At 46.2% G+C, this 19,528-nt stretch overlaps 1 protein-coding gene across 1 annotated transcript; it reads left to right on the top strand.

Annotated features, from left to right (window-relative positions):
* The first annotated feature begins 7,855 nt into the window (after positions 1-7,855).
* On the top strand, positions 7,856-9,470 carry LOC101757717 (transcription factor RAX2). The gene is made up of 3 exons (XM_004968446.4): positions 7,856-8,221; positions 8,330-8,459; positions 8,589-9,470. The coding sequence occupies exons 1-3, from the start codon at positions 8,086-8,088 to the stop codon at positions 9,091-9,093; spliced, it is 771 nt and encodes a 256-aa protein (XP_004968503.1). The 5' UTR covers positions 7,856-8,085; the 3' UTR covers positions 9,094-9,470.
* The last annotated feature ends 10,058 nt before the right edge of the window (positions 9,471-19,528 follow it).

Below are 19,528 nucleotides of genomic sequence, written 5' to 3'. Positions count from 1 at the left end.
GATGCCATCGCAGCTTCATCCGACTCATTTCAAGCTTTCGTTGCGATGACGTCAAGTTTCTATTCGCCTACACATTGCTCGGGGGCTTGAGGGATATGGGTACCCCATGGGTCCCTACCAACCAGGATACTGGCTGGACGTGACAAGTGGGCCCACCCGACTATGCAACAAGATAGTTCAAATCTGCCCAGATATCATGGAACATGTATTATTGTGGTCTTATTTAGATTACCTTCCATGTAACTATCGAGTGGAATAGATTCAAACCGACTTGTAACCTTAGGTCATCAGCCTATATAACGTGGCCAAGGGAGCCTACCGAGGGCATCAAACCATTGAGCAATACAATACACCAACATACAGAACGTAGGGTATTACTCTCCGGAGGAGCGAATCTACCCTCGTGTCCCCTTCGTGTTCTCACAATCACCTTCGAATTCTTGCTTTCGCAATCGCCCTCACCTACAAATCAACAACTTAGGTACACCCTAGTGGACTGCAGAGCTTATACATCGAACACCGAGCTAAGTAATCAGGGCTTGTCCCAACCCTGTGAAACTGATCAGCTGAATTGAATATTCAAAATACTTGCTAACTCGGCTGTCACGTTACACAATCACATGATCACTCTCAATGAGGTGACAAATAATAAAGATTGCAGCAAAAGATGGGGGAGGGAGGGGGAGGTGCATGCATGCATATGCATATGCATGGTGTGAAGCACCGAAGACAGGAGGACAGGATACGCAGCGGCGGGCGACGCAAGAAGACGGGATATTAACGATGGGATATGTGGTCGTCAGAAACGTAGATGTGGTCGTTAGCTATTAACGACCATAAAAATGTGGTCGTTGATGGTCGTTAAAGTTTCAGTCCGGTCGTTAACTTTTCGACGACTGGCCAATATGTGATCGTTATTACTAGCTTAGTAACAACCGCATTTTTAATAATAACGACCGCATTTGTTTCGTTAATATTATAACAGCACCTAGTATGAGATACTAACGATCAAACTTTTAGTAATAACAACCACATTTGTTGTCGTTAATAATATTTCACTACGGACTATGGAGCATTAACAACCAGTTTTACAATACGAATGATTACCTATACTATGTAAAAACATTACTACTGCTTATTCGGATGGGTGACCACGCATAACAACAATTACTTTTTATTTATTCAAACTCAATGTTTCATGACCTTCTTTAAGAAGCCAGTACACCAATTACAATGGCTTATTTTTACTAGCCAAACAACTTTTATTACATTACATATGGAAGCATCCAATGGCAAAAAAAATTTATTGACACCCACATATTGACGCCCTTTCCTCAGAAACAGTTTCTAATTATGCTTCTACTGTTCTTCATCTTGAGCCCTGGAATACGCAAAGTTTGTGTACATAAGAAAATGAACTGATAGTCTTTTTTTTCGAACCCCACCTACAAGGCTCCAATTGTCCTTTTATTTGAAACAGTAAAACAGGATCACGTTCTAATCTGAGAATGATCATCATTCCAAGGATAATTGTAAATTTCCATTTCAACAGCAAGTTACAAGACCAGTAATGAGCTTTATTACGAAGAAATAGTGTTGCACTTCACCTTCCTGAAGCCTTAATTTGCATCCATAACTGAATAAGAAGTGACAGGCCTCCAATCTTGGAAAAAGCAGCACTACATCAAGGATAAGTTGCTCTGGAAAAATATATTTGAAGAAACATAACTAGTCTGCTTTTCTCTCCCTTGAAAGCTCACTGACATCCATAATATTGAAAAGGCAAAAGTTAATTTACATGTGAAGGTGAGCTGAAACTTTGCCGTCTCTTATTGTTCTGTTTTATTTATCTTCTTAAACCTGAACAAAGATAGTACAAAGTGAGCAAAAGGAAGATAAGAATAAAAAAACTGCTATGTAAACTTCCGCATACACACGTAAATGAGTAGACCAAATAACTTCAGACTGATACAATATATGAATCTTTATTAAGTATATTCAGGTACAATAATTCCAAAAAATCAAAATTACCATCTAGATGTAGAAGAGAAAAAAGTGCACACTTAATTCATTAATCCTCAAGATCAGGTGGGTCCACATGTTCGATCTACAGGAAAGTATATCAAATCTTCTGTTCAACTAATTTTCTATGTCAGTAAAATCCAAGAAACTTGATATGGAAGAATATTGATTACCAGTGTACCGTCCCAAAAACAAAGTGTTGTGCCATCGATCAACATCGCAACTCCACATCCAGCGCAAGAGAGGTCATCGCCACCCCTCTTCTGATGTGCTTATGTTGCCGCATGCACGACACCGAGGCTGCCGATGTGCTTTGTGCCGTTGTGCTGCCAGCCGAAGTTGCCGATTTGTTCCCCGTAATGGGAGTGACAGCCAAATCGAGGTTGCAGCCTTTGCAGGTATATGGATTCTAGCGTAGCGGTGAGGAGGCTAGAAGAGTAGCTCCGGAACGGTGAACACAGCGAGTGGATCTGCGAACGATGCTCTATTAGCCCGCGGTGGGACGGTGGCTACGGCGACATGCGCAGTGGCACAAGGATTAGAGGCAAGAGGGAGATGGGAACGCTATTGTTGTGTGGGACAATATGGATCAGGCAGAGAAGTTGATAGGATGGACAGGCTTACGAGAAAGGATCGGGAGAACATTGGGAACCAGCGGCACACTACGGTGCTAATAAATGCGTTTTCTTGTTAGTCCAGGGCAACCAACCCAAAACAACGATGACTTATAGGCAAAATTAGCGATCGTCAGCTTTTTGTCGTCGGTTCCAGCGATTTATAGGCAAAATTAGCGACCGTCAGCTTTTTGTTGTCGGTTCCAGCGATTTGCTACCGTGACAACTAAAAAATTGGATCGACGAACACAGTTTGTGTGTGGTCGTTAATGTCTGATCACTAAAGCTCAGTATTCTAGCAGTGGGGAAAGCGTCAACCAACCAACGGATGCGCTCAGTATTCTATTAAGCCTAATTAATCCGTCATTAGCAAATATTTACTGTAGCACCATATTGTCAAATTATGGACTAATTAGACTTAATAGATTCGTCTCGCGATTTAGCCTAGAGGTTATGAAATTGATTTTGTAATTAGCTTATGTTTAATACTCCTAATTAGTGTCCAAACATTCGATGTGACAGGAGCTAAAGTTTAGTTCGGGGATCAAACACCCCCTAAGAGTCAGGTTGTAGCAGGCAGGAGTCAGCGATAATGTGCTCTCGAATTCTGGAGCTCATGTCCTGCTGTTGATGGTCAGATCTCGGATGAATGGCTGAACATCCCATGCTGTGGATGTGCATGTGCCGTCGATCGTGTTTGCTGTTCTGAAGACTGGAAAGAGCGCGATGTTAGGCAGCACAAGCCCCTTGATCGTGAGCCGCGCCAAGTCATGTTTTATCTTTTACCTAGAGGGAGAGAATTAGAGAGTGTGGGCGAAAGAAGATGAACAAAGTTATTTTGCGGAAGTTTAACACTGAATTTGTATCTGAGTATTGTAAAGCTGGCAACCTTTACCAAACTCTTTGCTTTCATACAAAGCTCTTTTATCTCAAAAACTCTCAAGGGAGAACTTGTGCGATTTTTAATCATTTGCGCCTTTGCCCCACGGACGGTTCCAACCACATCGGTCAGCCAACTTCAGTTCATTGTGGGTTTGCCTTATCTTCTCTGCCCCTCCATCAAATCTCAATCTATGGTACGTCCCGTTCTTGGAACTACACCCGGCACCAAAAAGAGGTCGTCACATCGTCATCTTGTGGCGCCGCAATCGCACTGCACCTGTGGAAGCAGACTTCTCCGCTAGCAGAGGAACGTCACTTGTCGAGTACTCCAGCCTGTTACTACAGGAGGAGGGCTGTAGCCTGCTGCTGCTAAGGGGGGTTTGATCCATGGATTAATTTTTACTTTGGGTCACATCGGATATTTATATTAATCGGAAAGGCTAACGTGAATTAATTATAAAATTAATTGTATAAGCCGTGGCTAATTCGCGAGATAAATCTATTAAGCCTAATTAATCCATAATTAGCACATGATCCAATCATGAACTAATTATGTTCAATAGATTCGTCTCGCGAATTAACCTTCATTTAACCTTCATTTATACAATTGATTTTATAATTAACTTATATTTAATACTTCTAATTAGTATCTAAATATTTGATGTGACGGTACTGTCTTCAAACGCAGCCTAAAACAAGCAGGGGCGCGGCAGCGGCACTACGGCAGGCAATGAATTAGCATCTTGTATGCCTGTGTCGCACGACGAACACCGTGGATTTTCGGAATGGGCCTTCTTTTGTCTCCAGCCGAGCAAACCCAGGACAATTCTTGGAGGTCCCGGCTGGGCATAGGGAAGCCACAGCAACTGGCTACTTCGGTCGGCGGCGCAACCTGGTGGGAGGCTAGGCCAGCAGGGTGGTCGGCTGCTCAGAAGGGACGGCGGCGGGAGCAAGGCGGCGGCACCAACACCGGCTACCTGATTCGGTGGTTCTGCGGCTTCCCGTGCCATCAACCCCCTCCTCTCTGCGCGCGTGCTTTTCTCAGCATCAACGAAAACTTTAGGTTGCGGTGGATGTTTTCATTCCTACGTTTTGTAGAGGAAGCTGAAACTTTCCTCTGGAACGGGATAGTCCATTCCTTTGTTCCAAACGCTTATGGCGTCATCAAAACACAGGAAGAAGAATCCTTTGAAATTCCTTTGAAAATACTCCATTTCAAACGGGGCCTTATGCGCCAAAAACCACACGCTTATGGGCCCTATCGATGTCGCGGAATGGGCCATCTTGCTCCTACGCCCAGAAGCTCACGGGCTAAAATTGCACAAGGGCTGGAGGGGGCAGCCAAGTTTTCCTGGCCCAGGCCTTTACATGCAAAATTGCGGACGTGCCCGTAAGGGAGCAAAAGAAAGAGCCCGCCCAAATCTTGCAAAGAGAATTTTTTTATTTTTATATTTTTTTTACGATTTTGCAGAAATAAATAGTGGAGGAAAAAACTAGCAAATATAGATGTATGACGCCGGATGAAACGGCTACCACCGTTGAACCGGCGGTAAGAAAGTTACCGCCGTTTCAACCGGCGGTATTTGGGCAGCGGCGCCATGTTAGCAGCCAAATCAGCAAACGGGCGAGGGAAACCGCTTACCGCTGTCTGAAACGGCGGGCGGCGCGCGGAATCCTGACGGCCGTGGGGCCAACGGAGTTACCGCCGGATGAGACGGCCGTAGGGTGGAGGATCTTCAATCCAAAGTTAATGCAAATTCTTGGGCGGTTAACATCGCAGTGACTTGATTTGTACCGATTCATGGTGCAAGTACCCCTACCACCACAATAAAGATCGCCCACCATCACCGCCTTCCTATAGGGGTGGCTACTATGAGGCTAGGCCCTTCCAGCTCTCGCAAAGCCAGTTCTACTAGAAAGTAGAGATGGCTTTTTTTTTCCGGATATTTCAATTACGTAAGGTATGTTAGGTTTAGCAACGGCACATGTTTAGGATAGCATCCGTGCCGCACATGCCACTGCAATCTATAATTAATTGTTCAGTCTAGAGTCGCTGGTGTTCATATGCTATGCACGAATTTCGTTTTTATATGTTGTAATTTCGCTGGAAACAGCTATGTATTTAATGGTCGGGAGTTAATTCAATTTCAATTATTTCCTCGAAGTGCTCTACCTCTCTTAAATTAGGAAGTTTTATATTGCAACTAATAGTGACATATTCAAATATTTAGTGCTTCCAATCTAACTTTATATTTTTTTAACTCAGAGAAAAAATTACACGAAATCAAAATAATAAAAAAATTACTCAAACCTATAGCTGGTTCAACTATAGGTGGCTCCACCTCCTGCCACCGGCGGAATGGTGGAAGGGGGAACCTACGTTAGCCATTTCAACTGGATACCGCTGTTCAAACGGCGGTAAGTTGCCCCTCCGTTGCCACATGACCGCCACGTAACCAATTACCATTTGAACTGGCAGTAACTCCTTTTAATTTTTTTAACCTACCGCCGTTTCAACTGGCAGTATAGGTCCTAATTTTTTCTCAAATATTTATTTCTGCAAATTCGTAAAAGAAAAATAAAAAAAATTCTTGCAAAGAGGATATTCGGGCCCGACCCATCAAAGCCCAGGTCATGTCACGATCAGGGCCGTCGGTTTGCGCGGGTCCACGATCCCTTTATCAGGGACTGGGTCCTTCCACCGATCCTCTGTCCTATCCTATCCTATCCTCCGTTCTTCATGCGCACAAAGTCGTAAACAATTCTACTGCCTTTTTGTCATCTTTGGATTTGGAGTTTTTTTTAATAAGGCTTGGATTTGGAGTTTGGAGATCACAGACAGACAATGGCGATACTGATGGGCTCCAATCCACAGCAAAATCGAATGAGCGGGTGCCTGCAATGATGAGCACCAAAACCAGACAGTTACAAAAACTGCAGAACTACAGGGCTGTAGTCATTCGGGGTGCCGTAGCTGAAAGAATCACAATCACCCATAAAAAAAAGGTCTGTCTGTTAAAAAAAATCACCCGTACCTCAGTAGCTGATTCTGGTGGTGATTTTGTGCTAAAAGTTGCTCTTTCTGTTGGGACCATCTCATGATTCCCTGGAACATGCAAAGAGATGCCTGAAGCCATGAACTCTCAGGAAAATAAATAAATGAATAAAGACTTCACCTATGCAGAAAGCCTGCTTTATGCAATGCAGTAGCATGGCTGCAGGGTAGAACGATGCAAATGGCAATCGATCGAATTGGAACCAGCAGTACCGTGTGTATCAAGTTGTGAAGCGGCGTGTGCGTGTTCATGTCTGAAGGAAAGGATATGCCCACGTCTTGGCGGTCAGAGTACGATGACGACAGTCGATAGAGTACCGGGTGCTCTCCGCCTTGGAGCAGCAGCGTCTGCCGCTCTGCCTAGCTGTGCCTGCGCCTGCCGGCCGGGCGAGGCGCAAAAACTGAAACCACAGGCACTTGGACCGTGCCACGGTCTCCCCAAACATGCATGCGCCACGCTGCCTTTAACCATATCTCCTCCCGAACAGTTTCATAGTACTATCTTCCCCTGATGACTGGTTTAGAGATCCTACCAGTTCCTCCTCCAACAAAAACAAAAGGGAGTTGCAAAGGTTTGATTGATTGAATGCTAGTACTCTGTATCACTGTGTGATCATCATCGGTGAGTAAGACCTGAAAGTTGATCCACCGAGAGAGCCTGATTTTCTTTTGAACTAAAGCCGACCCTGAATTGTTGCTAGTAATTTGGTTACTGAACCGTTGTTGCTCTCGGCGTTCTGTTGAGTCCCTGTGGCTGTGTGCGTGATCGTGTGAGTGATACTCGTACGATCGACCAAAAGTTGATCCTGAACCTTATCGCGCTGCACCTGCGACTGCAAAAAAGGGTGCTGTGAAAGATGGCAGAAACTGCCCAGGCAGGCCGACAAGGGGGTAGAAAGCGGAATCATCTTCGAGATGGGAAACCACGCTGCAGGATCAGGTCAGTCCACACGTCTTTTCCCCGACACACCCTCTCTTCCTGAGGCTAAATGGCGAGACGAATGTATCAAACCTAATTAGTTCATGATTTGACAATATGTTGCTACAGTAAACATTTGTTAATGATGGATTAATTAGGTTTAATAGATTTGTCGATTTTATAAATGGTCTACGTTTAATACTCTTAATTAGTATCTAAATATTTAATGTGACACATGCTAAAAATAAGCAAGGAACCAAACTCACTCTCAGTTTCACTTTCACTTTCCCCCCTGTCCGTCCCCCCTGTTTGTCCAAACACCACCATTTTTCAAAGACTCTGCTGCACTCCTGCAGTCTGCAGTAGAGAACGAGGGAGGCCAAACCCAATGCCAATGGATGGCTGCAACGAGACGAGCAAACGCAAGGACAGGTACAAGTACTACCTGCTCCCAGCACAACAGCCAGCCAGTCCTCTCCTAGTCTTGCTTGTCCTCTCTTCTTCCCTAGTCCTCTTCCTCTTGCTCCTGCGCATAGGGGCCTAGGAGGAGCACGCAGAGAGGGTTGGTGGAGGTGGGACGGGGTGGTGTGCCCATGGGGAGGACGCCGTGCTGCGACAGGGCGGCCGTGAAGCGGGGCCCCTGGTCGCCGGAGGAGGACGAGGCGCTGCGCAGCTACGTCCAGCGCCACGGCAGCGGCGGCAACTGGATCTCCATGCCTAAGAAAGCCGGTGAGAGCTTCTTCTGTTCCATCCCATCCTGTCGCGTATAGCGCCATGCACGCGGCGTCAACTGCTAATAATAATCTTGATTGGTGGATGCCGGCCGGCTTGCTGCAGGGCTCAAGAGGTGCGGCAAGAGCTGCAGGCTGCGCTGGCTCAACTACCTCCGCCCCGACATCCGCCACGGCGGCTTCACCGACGAGGAGGACGCCGTCATCGTCTCCCTCTACACCCAGCTCGGCAGCAAGTGAGTCGAACTAGCTCCTCCTCTCACCTCCCTCTCTCTCTATGCTTGATCGACGAGCAAGGCGCAAATGGAGCTTCTAGATCGTCTCTCGCCACGCTATGCCTTTGACCAACTCGCGCGCGCAAGCAGGTGGTCGCTGATCGCGTCGCAGCTGGAGGGGAGGACGGACAACGACGTCAAGAACTACTGGAACACCAAGCTCAAGAAGCGCCTCCTCGCAGCCGCCGCCACCGCCGACGTCGTCTCCACCCGCTCCCCGCCACCCGTCCTGCGGCTGGCCGCGGCGCCGGGCCCGACACCCGCGTCGTCGCTGTTCCCGTCGCTCGCCATCCCGACCGTGAAGACCGAGACGTACACCTGCGACGACTTCCTGGCGCCCACCGCGTTCCGGGACGACGACCCGTTCGCCGTGGCCGGCGGGAGCGCGGACGCCGCCGCCGCCGACGGCTCCACCTCGGCCTCCGCGGCGTCGTCGGCGTCCAACTGGTCAGCGGACAACGGCGCTGTGGGTGACGGCGAGGGGTCGTACTTGCTGGACTTCTGCACGGGCTCCGGCATCGGCGGCGCTGACGGCCACCTCCAGCTCCCCGGCGGCTACTACTACCCTCTCGACCCGACCTTGTCGCTGGTATAGCTTCGTCGGTTTCCAAACCACAGTAGCGGTAGGATCGGTAGCATGCGCATGTGATGTTCTTGGGATCACTGCTTCGATGATCAGACGCTGCGTGCATGCAAGTCGCGCCTTGTCGCCATGAGATCAACTCTAAAAATTTCAGTTGCCATCTGGAAACAGAAAACTGTTCATTGTGGTTCGAGATTTCAAACGCGTTCTAGCGAAATTGTGGAAATACATGTTCTCTTGATTACTAGCTTCTGTGCTCTGAACTATCGATCGCGTCAGTAAATTGTCCACATAACGAAGAGACAAGCTTCTGCAAAGTGTCCATCAAATGTAGTGCAGCTCGTCAGGTTTAGGATGCCTTGATGTATAATTGAAAAATCTTGCTCTTCCCTTATGTCTGAATTGGTCTCTACTGTCTAGTTTGTGAATGATGGCTTGCAGAGATGTTCGGTTTCTTCCCAGCCAGGCATCATATGCATACCCAAATCTAGTGTTCTTTCTCCCAATCCCGGTGTTTGTGGAAATCTGGAAAGTGGAAACCGTGCTTACCAGAAGATTTTGTTCATACCTCGTGCTGGAGAAACCAAATGAACTGCACTACATTTGAATCTTTTTCTCGAAGAACCTCAATGCATCGAATCTTGTTCTACTACTCTTCTGTTCGATTGGGAACCGTGCTGCAAAAGGAATCATTGCTATCGCTGTGCTTGTTTAATTTTGTGATGCACATATAGCATCTTTGAATCGGTCGATGGCCGTGCCAGTTCTTTGCACGAAGTTTGCATGTTGGCCGGACGGTGCGACTAGGCTCCTGCCTAAAAGATCACGGTTCATCATCGGTATGAAGATTCGCTTTTCCTGCCTGATGATGAGATGATAAGATCACAAGGCGTCTCTCCCTCTGTCCTCTCCTTTTTTTTTCTTTTCTTTTTTTTGAAAGGCTCTGTCCTCTCCTTGGGACGAAAAAGGTGGGAAACAGGAAATCAGGAGGGGAGGGGACAGGGATGGGCCCACCGGAGAACAAAACCGGATGAATTGGGGTGGGGTCCGTGCAAAGGGACAGACGAACGAAGGCATGAAGCACATGAGGTTGATTACACAAGATCGAGACGAGGGGCTTATCCTAATTACCAGGCTTTGTCGTGATCGATCACGGAGTTATGTTTGCATCGATCAGCTGGCATCATAAGCAAATGGGAATTGTTACTCACGAAGGTCATGTTCTCATATTTGAGCTCTCGAGTTTTCCTACGGCAGGAATCCTGCCCCTGCATTACTGAATTCTTCACTCCATTGTTCAGAACAAGAACCTTCATTTTTTTCCCAGCTTGTTCGGAGACTTCAAAACGGAGCCGGCAAAAAGAAAAGACGCAAAGTTCATCAATCATGAAACAAACTTTCATCGACTTGGCCAAATATCCATTCTGATCATATCCACTCGAACACATCACCCTGTTAAGCTAGACAGGTCACGTCGATCATGGATCACGCACGGCCCGGACGGGAAGGACAAAAACTGCCAAGAGAAGGAGGGAGGCGCCTCCTTTTGAATTACTACTAGCATAGTATTATTACTTAATTAAACTAGACTGCAACTCCGCAAGGGGCTGACCGGACTTGTTGTTGGGTCGACAGCGAGGTTCCACCGCCCGGGCTCTTGTCATGACGCCGGCTCTCTGAATATTCTAGCACGAGAAAGCGACGCGACATTTCTTTGGTAGAGAGCTGAGAGCCTTGTCCTTCGACTTATTGTACGTCGTCGACATGCATGTAGCTTTCGATCAAGTCAAAGAATCGCCGTACCAAGAGAAGAGGGATGATCATGGACGAGCCTGATTTGCAGCTTGGCGTTCTAGAGACTTGTCCTCCTAGTGTTCTACTTCTACCAGATCAAGGCCTTGCCTTGCTCGGTCCCAAACTGTAAGTTGTAACCGCCTGTGAACCTCTGCAGCAGAGTGTCGGAGCACGAATCACAAAGCAGATGAAAGAAGAGGATTGCAAAATTGATTGTACTCTAATAAGAGCTGTCCATAAATGTTGGAAGTTAGACTTCCTTCCTCTATACAATGTTGAACTGTTTGCACCCGCTATGTGTTAGTCGAAGTAAATCACGTCATGTGTTACTGTTAGTACCTTTTTATAAAACGTAGACATTTTCTTTTATTTTATTCGAACATTAGACTTCAGGCAACCTAGCTTTTCCCTATTCTTATGGTGCAGCTTAGGATAGACTTTGAGGGAATGTTTATAAATAAAAAAATAATAGTATGTGCGCCGTGTCTATCTCCCTAACTCCCTTCAACCATGCCGGCGGGGGATAAAAATGAAGGAAAAGAATCTGCCGCCCTCTTTCAGTCAATCTGAACATTCGGTGCGCAATACGTGCCCTGCCGTTTCAACAATCAAACACAAGTAAATAGAAGCCAACAAGATAAATTCATCACGAAATCACAACATTTTAATATAAAATTCTAAAGATAGAGCTCATTAACATATTGACATCTACTAATCTTGAGTTATTTCCAGAAGATCTAGGAAAACAAATCATTCAGAAGGTAGTACAATGAATGAAGGATCGGAATGGACGACTATAGGGGGTTGAATGGGAGTCTTTAAAATTCTCTCCAAAAACAAGAGATATGTCCCAAATACAACCCAACACACATCTCTTTTAATCGCCAAGGCTACACATCTCAACTTGTGATATGCTAGCCTAGGAACGATTAAGGAAAACAATTTAAAGCGACGCGGAAGCAAAACACAAGTTAACAGCCGGGCACAAACTTGCACTAAGCTGCAGCAGGAGATCAAAACAGTGAGAATTAAATTTCCTAGCTGCAGCTGAGAGCAAAAACCAACGCAAGAAGCAGTGAAGCAAATGGTTGAAAAATTAGAGTCTAGCAGACCAAGAACAGAAGCCCGAGCTCCCCTTTAGTTTCTCTGAATTCGACCTGCACAACTCCGATTCAAAAAAGCTTCCAACTGCAAGCTCCTCTCCACACAAAGGAACAGATCCAAAAACAAGCCTCCTAAAAGATCAGAAACTCTGCATCGATTTGGGGAAAAACAAAGAACCCTAAGAAAAGAACCAATCTGAATAAAACATCAAATTCGAGAGATTTGAGGGACGAATTCGCTAGGGAATTACCACAGGCAAGCTCACTGATGCTCCAGCATGAATTCCCTGAAGGAAAATTTCCTCAACTCGCACTTGAATCCGATGTATGGAAATTCCATCAAAATTCACCAAAAATGCAGAAAAAGAATAAAGTTTTTAAGAACAGGAGGGGAGACTAAGCAACCAGGACATGAATTAAGCAAATAAATCAAGATCTTGATACAAGGCTAGGAAGCCACCCTCATCCTCCCACTCTTGATTTCACATGAAGCCCGTGTCTAGCCTAACGAGAAGGAAAAATAAAAACTCCAAGAACTGACTCTCTCAAGCAGCCATCCTGTTACCTATATGGTCCATGGCTAAAGACTAAAATACCCCTATAACTACAACTAGGATACATACCCTCGTAAAGGCAAAATTATCCAGATTTTTGTAGACGCATCGGACAGACACGCCGCCTTCATGACTTCGCTTTGCCTCAACGCAAGGTTCGTGATGGCGCCACGTGCCCTCCTTCTCGAAGCTCCGGTGGCACCAGGCTCGCCCTCGATTTTGAGGTCCAAACCGGGAAACCTGCCTGCACGGTGGTTTTGAGGCCCAAACCATCCAAACCGTCCATCTCCGCTTGGCTGCCACGTGACCTCCTCGATGTCAACGCGTGTCCAGCCTCCGCCAAGCCTATGGCGCCTCTATCCCGCTTGACTCGACCGATGCCGTCTCCATCTCGTCATGTTCTCTTGTTCTTCCATGCACCATGTGGATCGCCCATGACTCCGCTTGGACTCCTCGGGACCCTCGGTCTAAGCCTACTTGTGTTCACCCTTCACCGTCCTTGGTCCAACGGCATGAACCTTTTGCTTGACCTTCACCGTACGCCGTCGGCCGCTATGTCGCATCCTACACCTTCACATCACAAGCTAAGAGCAACATCATTCCACACAACGTTATCAATCACTCATCATCCAAGGGTGACCACCATTGGTCCTCAATCTCCCCCTTGATGAGTGCATTGACAACACCCAACATAAATTCATAGCTGAAAAGAAAAAAAGAAAGAGAAAGAAAAAAAAAGAAAGCTCATTCAAGTGATCCAAAAGCCAAGAGAAAAAGGCAAACACAAGATCACTCAAAATGAGAAGTCTCATTCCCCTAAGACAAGGGCGGCGGCTCGACACAACTAAGACAAAACCACATGATCCCTCAAGAAGAGGTAGAAAGGGCTCAACACCAATGATGTGAAGATCGAAAGCTCAAACCAAACACCGGCCCCTCAAGAAGAGGTAAAAGCTCAACACGACCGACAAACGAGCACAAGAGCACATACAACTCACAAGCTCCTCCTGAGCACAAGCACTCCCCCCTAAAAACATGCCACACAGAAATGCATGCACAAAAGAGAATGCAACCATCTTCTCCCCAAAATGAATTTGTGTGAATCTCTCCCCCTTGTTGATAATGCAAACTCAAGTATAGCATGAGAGCACAAAATGCATGCCATGGTGCGCAGAATCTACCAAGCTTCTCAAATATATCACAAAGCACTCATAAAGGCAACAAGTAAGATAATGCATAAGCAGGTATATCATAAAGGGCAATTGCATCGCCATCAAGAGGATATTATGATATAAACAAAAGACGAAGCATTTGATCAAGTTTTAGTAGTTTGTAAAAGTATCACCACATGAGCAAGCACCTAGCCATGAATCACTCAAGTAAGAACAAACTAGGCCATCAGAGCTCATACAAGGAAGATATATTCTCAACAAAAGATCATTGCAAACACCCACATATGCATCACAAGTCATGTGAAAGCATGTTGAAACCAAGTGACTACTTCTTTTGGTTGACATCTTGTAACAACTAAGCAAGCAAGAATATCAACATTAAGCACAAAGACTTGAATTACTAATTTTTTTTATTTTTCATCATTCACATTAAACAAGTTTCATGAAGTGCCTTTGCAGCATAAAGAAGCCATGCTCCCCCTTAGGTGCATCATGGGCTAAACATTTGTAACGATACTGGATCTTTGACCCAATTGAAAAGAACATGAATTCCAAGCAAAAGCTAAACATGAAACTAGCATTCAAGCAAGAACAATGCATAACCAAGCAACTACTCATGGGTGATAAGCATGTCAAGTTCATAGCTTAAAATTAGCATGGGATTCAAAAATAATTATCTCATCATGTTTATTAGACAATGTCATCAAGAGCATAATTGCACATTGCTACATGATCACCAACCAAAGTAATAACTCACAAATAGCATAAGAGAGTACTCAGTGTATATAGGAGAAGCTCATCTAGTGCAATATGATACAAAAGCAACATGATACAGATGCTAAGGAACTAAGCTAAAATGATACCAAATGAACAACAAGCCATACCCAATGTGAAGTCTAAGGTAAAGCATGGCATGATGTTCACGCGGATCATCCACCATGATTTATTACAAAGCTAGCATGACATGATATACATGAGAATCATATACGCTAATATGAAAAGATGGCTAGCCTACCATGGTATATACACAAGCATGATACAAGTATAATACAAGAGAACCTCCAAAACCCAACTTAGAACGGAAAACACACACCAATGTCCCCCCGCAAACGAGCAAAATTTGCTTGATCCAAGGGTTTGGTAAAAATATCAGCAAGTTGGTTTTGGGTAGCAACGTGACCAAGGTCAATGTCTCCTTTCTCAATGTGATCTCTCAGAAAATGGTATCTCACATCTATGTGTTTGGTTTTTGAGTGGAGAACAGGATTCTTGGCTACACTGATATCACTCGTACTATTACACAGGAGGGGTGCATGAGAAAAACTCAACCCAAAGTCTCTCAAAGTAGAGATCATCCACAACAGCTGGGAGCAGCAGCTAGTAGCGGCAACGTACTCGACTTCAGTGGTAGATTGGGCAACACTGGACTATTTGCGGGAAGACCAAGAAACCAAGGAAGAATAAAGAAACTGACAAGTATCAGAAGTGGACTTGCGATCCAACCGACACCCAACGAAATCCACATCGGAATAACCGTGAAGTGTAAGTGTGGAGGAGGCAGAGTACCACAAACCATACTCAGGCATGAAACAAAGGTACCTTATGATCCTTGTCGGATTTGGTGACCGGCAATCCACCAGGGGTTACCTAGGTGGTAGATTTGTAGGCGGGGGAGATCGTAAAACCAAGAACTCTAATGGTAACATAGGAGCACAAGATTTAGACAAGTTCGGGCATCCGGAGAGTAATACCCTACGTTCTTTATTCTGGTGGGTTGTATTGTTGGTATGGTATGTGGAGAGTTGATGTACCCTCTGGGGGGGGGGGCGTCCCCGGCCACCTTATATAGGTCGACGACCTAGGGTTACAATCGGATGAGATGTAATCCTAGTCGGTTGTTACATGGAAAGCAATCTGAGTTGATTAACAACAAGTATCCCATGATATCCTGGCAGAACCGTGCGCCCGATCTTGGTTGGTGGGGACCCATGGGTACCCTTACCCCTCAAGCCCTTGAGCGATGTGGAGTCGAACAGGAACCTAATGGATGCGCAATGAAGCTTGTAATGTACTCGGCTAAAGTTGTGGTGTCATCATAGTGATGGAGAGGCTGCGCAATGCTCAAAAAAGGAAGAAAAATTGAAACTTCCACAGGCGTATGACCAAATCCGCATGGCTATGCGACTGTAGAGGTCCGGGATGTCTGGCATCCTGTAGATCGAAGGAAAGCACATGGAGGGCGTTGTAAGACGCACTCCATATGGAGTAGCCCCCCGAGCATAGAAGCGATTAAAGTAATCGGTCCGATGGTCAAAACCTGATGTATTGTTTCCGTCATAAAAGGGGTCCAAATATAGCGTCCAGGCCCCGAGTGCGAGGACTGGAGAAGCCGCAGAGGCATGTTGACTTGTAATAGGCGCCCAGTCCCCAAGGGTGAGGACTGGCGGAGTCGTGGAGGTACGCCGACCTGAAGTAGGCATCCCAGCCACAGAGCGTAAGGACTGGCAGAGCCGAGGAGGCACGCCGACCTGAAGTAGGCCTCCAGCCCCTGAGCGCGAGGACTGGCGGAGCCGAGGAGGCACGCTGATCTAAAGTAGGCCTTCAGCCCTCGAGCGCGAGGGACTAGCGGAGCCCAAGAAGCACGCCGACCTGAACTAGGCGTCCACACCCCGAGCGCGAGGACTGGCAGAGCCAAGGAGGCACGCCAACCTGAAGTAGGTGCTCAGCCCTCGAGTGCGAGGACTGGTGGAGCCAAGGAGGCATGCCGACCTGAAATAGGCACCCAGCCCCCTAACACAAGGACTGGAGGAGCCAAGGAGGCACGCCAAGTCGCCCTCCGCCCAACCTAGGTCGGCCGAACAGCGGGTGGCACGCTGAGTTGTCTGTGGTGCCCAGCCCCCGAGCCTGGGAGCCGGCTGAGCCACAGAAGCATGCCAAGTTGTGCTCCGCTTGTTGGTGTTTAAACACGGTAACCTATCGAGGGGGGTACCCGAGGTAGTGTTTTGGTTAGTGGGGCTCGTCGTGATCAGGAACTCGAAGGTAAATATAGACACACGATTTAGACAGGTTCTGACTGCTAGATTGTGTAATACTGTATGTCCTGTGTGTTGGTTGGATTGAATTTCTTTGGAGGGAATCCCTATTGTTGGAATACGAGGTAGGCTACGCTAGCGCAAAACAAAATTTTTCTACCGCGTAAACCAGGAAAACTGTCATATATGGATCACGGGATTACCACTCGACGCACTAGTGCGGAAGATGTAGAATCGCGTCGGGGCAGCGAAGTTGACCAGCGTAGTCGAACACGTAGTCGATCACATCCATGTCGAGGAGCTCCTCAGCAGCTCGTCCACGTGCAGCAAGGTCGTCCTCGTGCCGCGGCTCGTCGTGGCTCGTCGGCGGCTCGTCGATGGCTCGTCCAAGTGCTGCAGGTGCAACACCTCTAAGGTATCCACACGTGCAGGGAGGAAGCGTCGCAAGCCGGACTGCTAGGTCCGCGAGTTGCAACAGGGCGAGGGCATGGGAGGCGCGACAGATGTGTTTTCAGCCAAAGGGATCAAACCCTAGGGCGTACCACCCCTCTATTTATAGAGGTTCCTGATGCGCCTCTAGGTCCGAGGCCCATTAGTACTTCTAAACCTGATCCAACTCGGATCATATCCGAATTGGGCTTCCAGCCCCTTAAGTGTGTGACCATATGGGTTCGGATACATATAGACATGGCCAGAGTACTCCTACTCGGCCCAATAGTCGGTAGCGGCCTCTAGCAAGATGTGCCAACTCCTATACGTACACGAAGATCATATCAGACGAACCGTCACAACATCACGTACATGCTATTCCCTTTGCCTTATGATATTTTTTCTAGCTTCAAGCCGACCGCTCTTTCTCGATCCTGTGATTACGAATCCCTTTGTAGGTTAACTCTTAACCATACGTAGCATGGTCATGCATTTTCGGATCCGATCACTCGAGGGATCCAGAGATATCACTCTCAATCAGAGAGGGGCAAATCCCAACTTGATTGACCATGCCTCACAGCATGCTTCTTGACAAACCCGAAAGCTACCTTTTTACCTACCCTGTTACGGTGTAGCGTTTGATAGCCCCTAAGTAAGACGATCCACATCTTCAGTACATGCGACAATCTCAGGTCTAAGGACAAAGCGTACATGTTGTGTAAAGAGAGAACTACTTCTTGTGTTGGGTCAGTCCTAGCATATGTCTCCACATACGCCTACATTATTAGTTTGACATCTCCATGTCCATGACTTGTGAAACATAGTCATCAACTAATATATGTACTAGTCTAATATCATATGTGTCCTCACATGAACTCCGACTAGGGACAACTTTAGAATAACCATACAAGTAAAGAGTTTCACATACAATTCACATACTTGCAAATCAATTCAAGTAGCCTTTAATGGATATTCAAGGAACACAATATAAAACATGGATACAAATGGAATATCATCATCTCTATGATTGCCTCTAGGGCATACCTCCAACATCTATCTCGCCTTATATTGCTGGGGGCAGGGTTACAGGTCGGTTGGTTACAAGAATACTAGTCGGATAAGAGTAGAGGTGTTCTACTCTTACTACAATGAGTACTTTCCTAATCCTCAACTAGTTCCTATCTTTCTATGTAGACTACGCTGTCCTGTGCCATGTTGTTCATGTCAGATGCGTCTCGGTGTCCAGCCCTATATTTAATACTGTCCAAACCTTCTGGTGGGCCCATAGATGTATGTACGACAAGCCTCCGAGTACTTTTTAGTCAAATGCAACAGTTCTAAGTACTTTTGCAGACTTTACCGACTAGTTTTGGTGCTCTTGAGTACTTCATCTGGTTGAATCTTCAAAGTTACCCAAAAACTATCATGCGGCTAGAATGTGCTTAAGCCTCATTTAACTTAGTCTCACATCCTTCAATCTTGAATTTTATATGGAAACTCTGAAGGCGGGACCAAATCTCATGAGTCAAAGATAGATTCTCGACATGATCAAACTCAGCACGGCACAGACGCGCAAGCAGAATATCCACCGCCTTGTTGTTGCCGTGATATTCATCTATTGCTTCTTGAGTTAAACGAGTGGCAGGGATCACGTAGTTACCATCCTGAGTGATTTCCTGAACCAATGCTCCTCTACTATCGAGATGGGCTCCTATGTGAGTTTTCCAATATCGATAAACAGACCCATCAAAGTAGGGAGGCGCGGTTGAGGAAGAATGCTTAGTGGTTGCCATATTGGATCTCGAAACCGATTAGGGTATTGAGAACCTTAGCCGGCTCTGATACCAATTGAAGGACTGGAATGGGCGATCATAGGGGGTGAATGGGAGCATTTAAAATTCTCTCTGAAAGCAAGGCATATGTTCCAATTACAACCCAACACACCTCTCTTTTAATCGCCAAGGCTACGCATCTCAACTTGTGATATGCTAGCCCTAGGAACAATTAAGGAAAACAATTCAAAGCAATGCGGAAGCAAAACATAAGTTAACAACCAGGCACAAACTTGTACTAAGCTACTATACTACTATGCCTAATCCAAAATTAAGAACATAGTAGCACAATCCTGGTGATCAAGCCAAAGCAATAAGTATAACTGGAGAGTAAGTAAACTGTTAGCTAGAGCAAACTATAAGACACACAGGCTATTTCCTTGCAAACAGATAAACTCAGTTAACCACTGTCAAACTTTCTTTAGCAGATGATAAAGCCACATGAGCTACTAAATTGCACAGCTACTAATCAAAACAAGTGAGTGATCTGACAATTAAAAGGCTCATACTTTAAGTTCACTTAACATGTAG

The sequence above is a fragment of the Setaria italica genome, chromosome V (genome assembly GCF_000263155.2).
Source record: "Setaria italica strain Yugu1 chromosome V, Setaria_italica_v2.0, whole genome shotgun sequence".
Taxonomy (NCBI): Eukaryota; Viridiplantae; Streptophyta; class Magnoliopsida; order Poales; family Poaceae; genus Setaria; species Setaria italica.
This window is presented reverse-complemented; position numbering and strand designations above follow the sequence as displayed.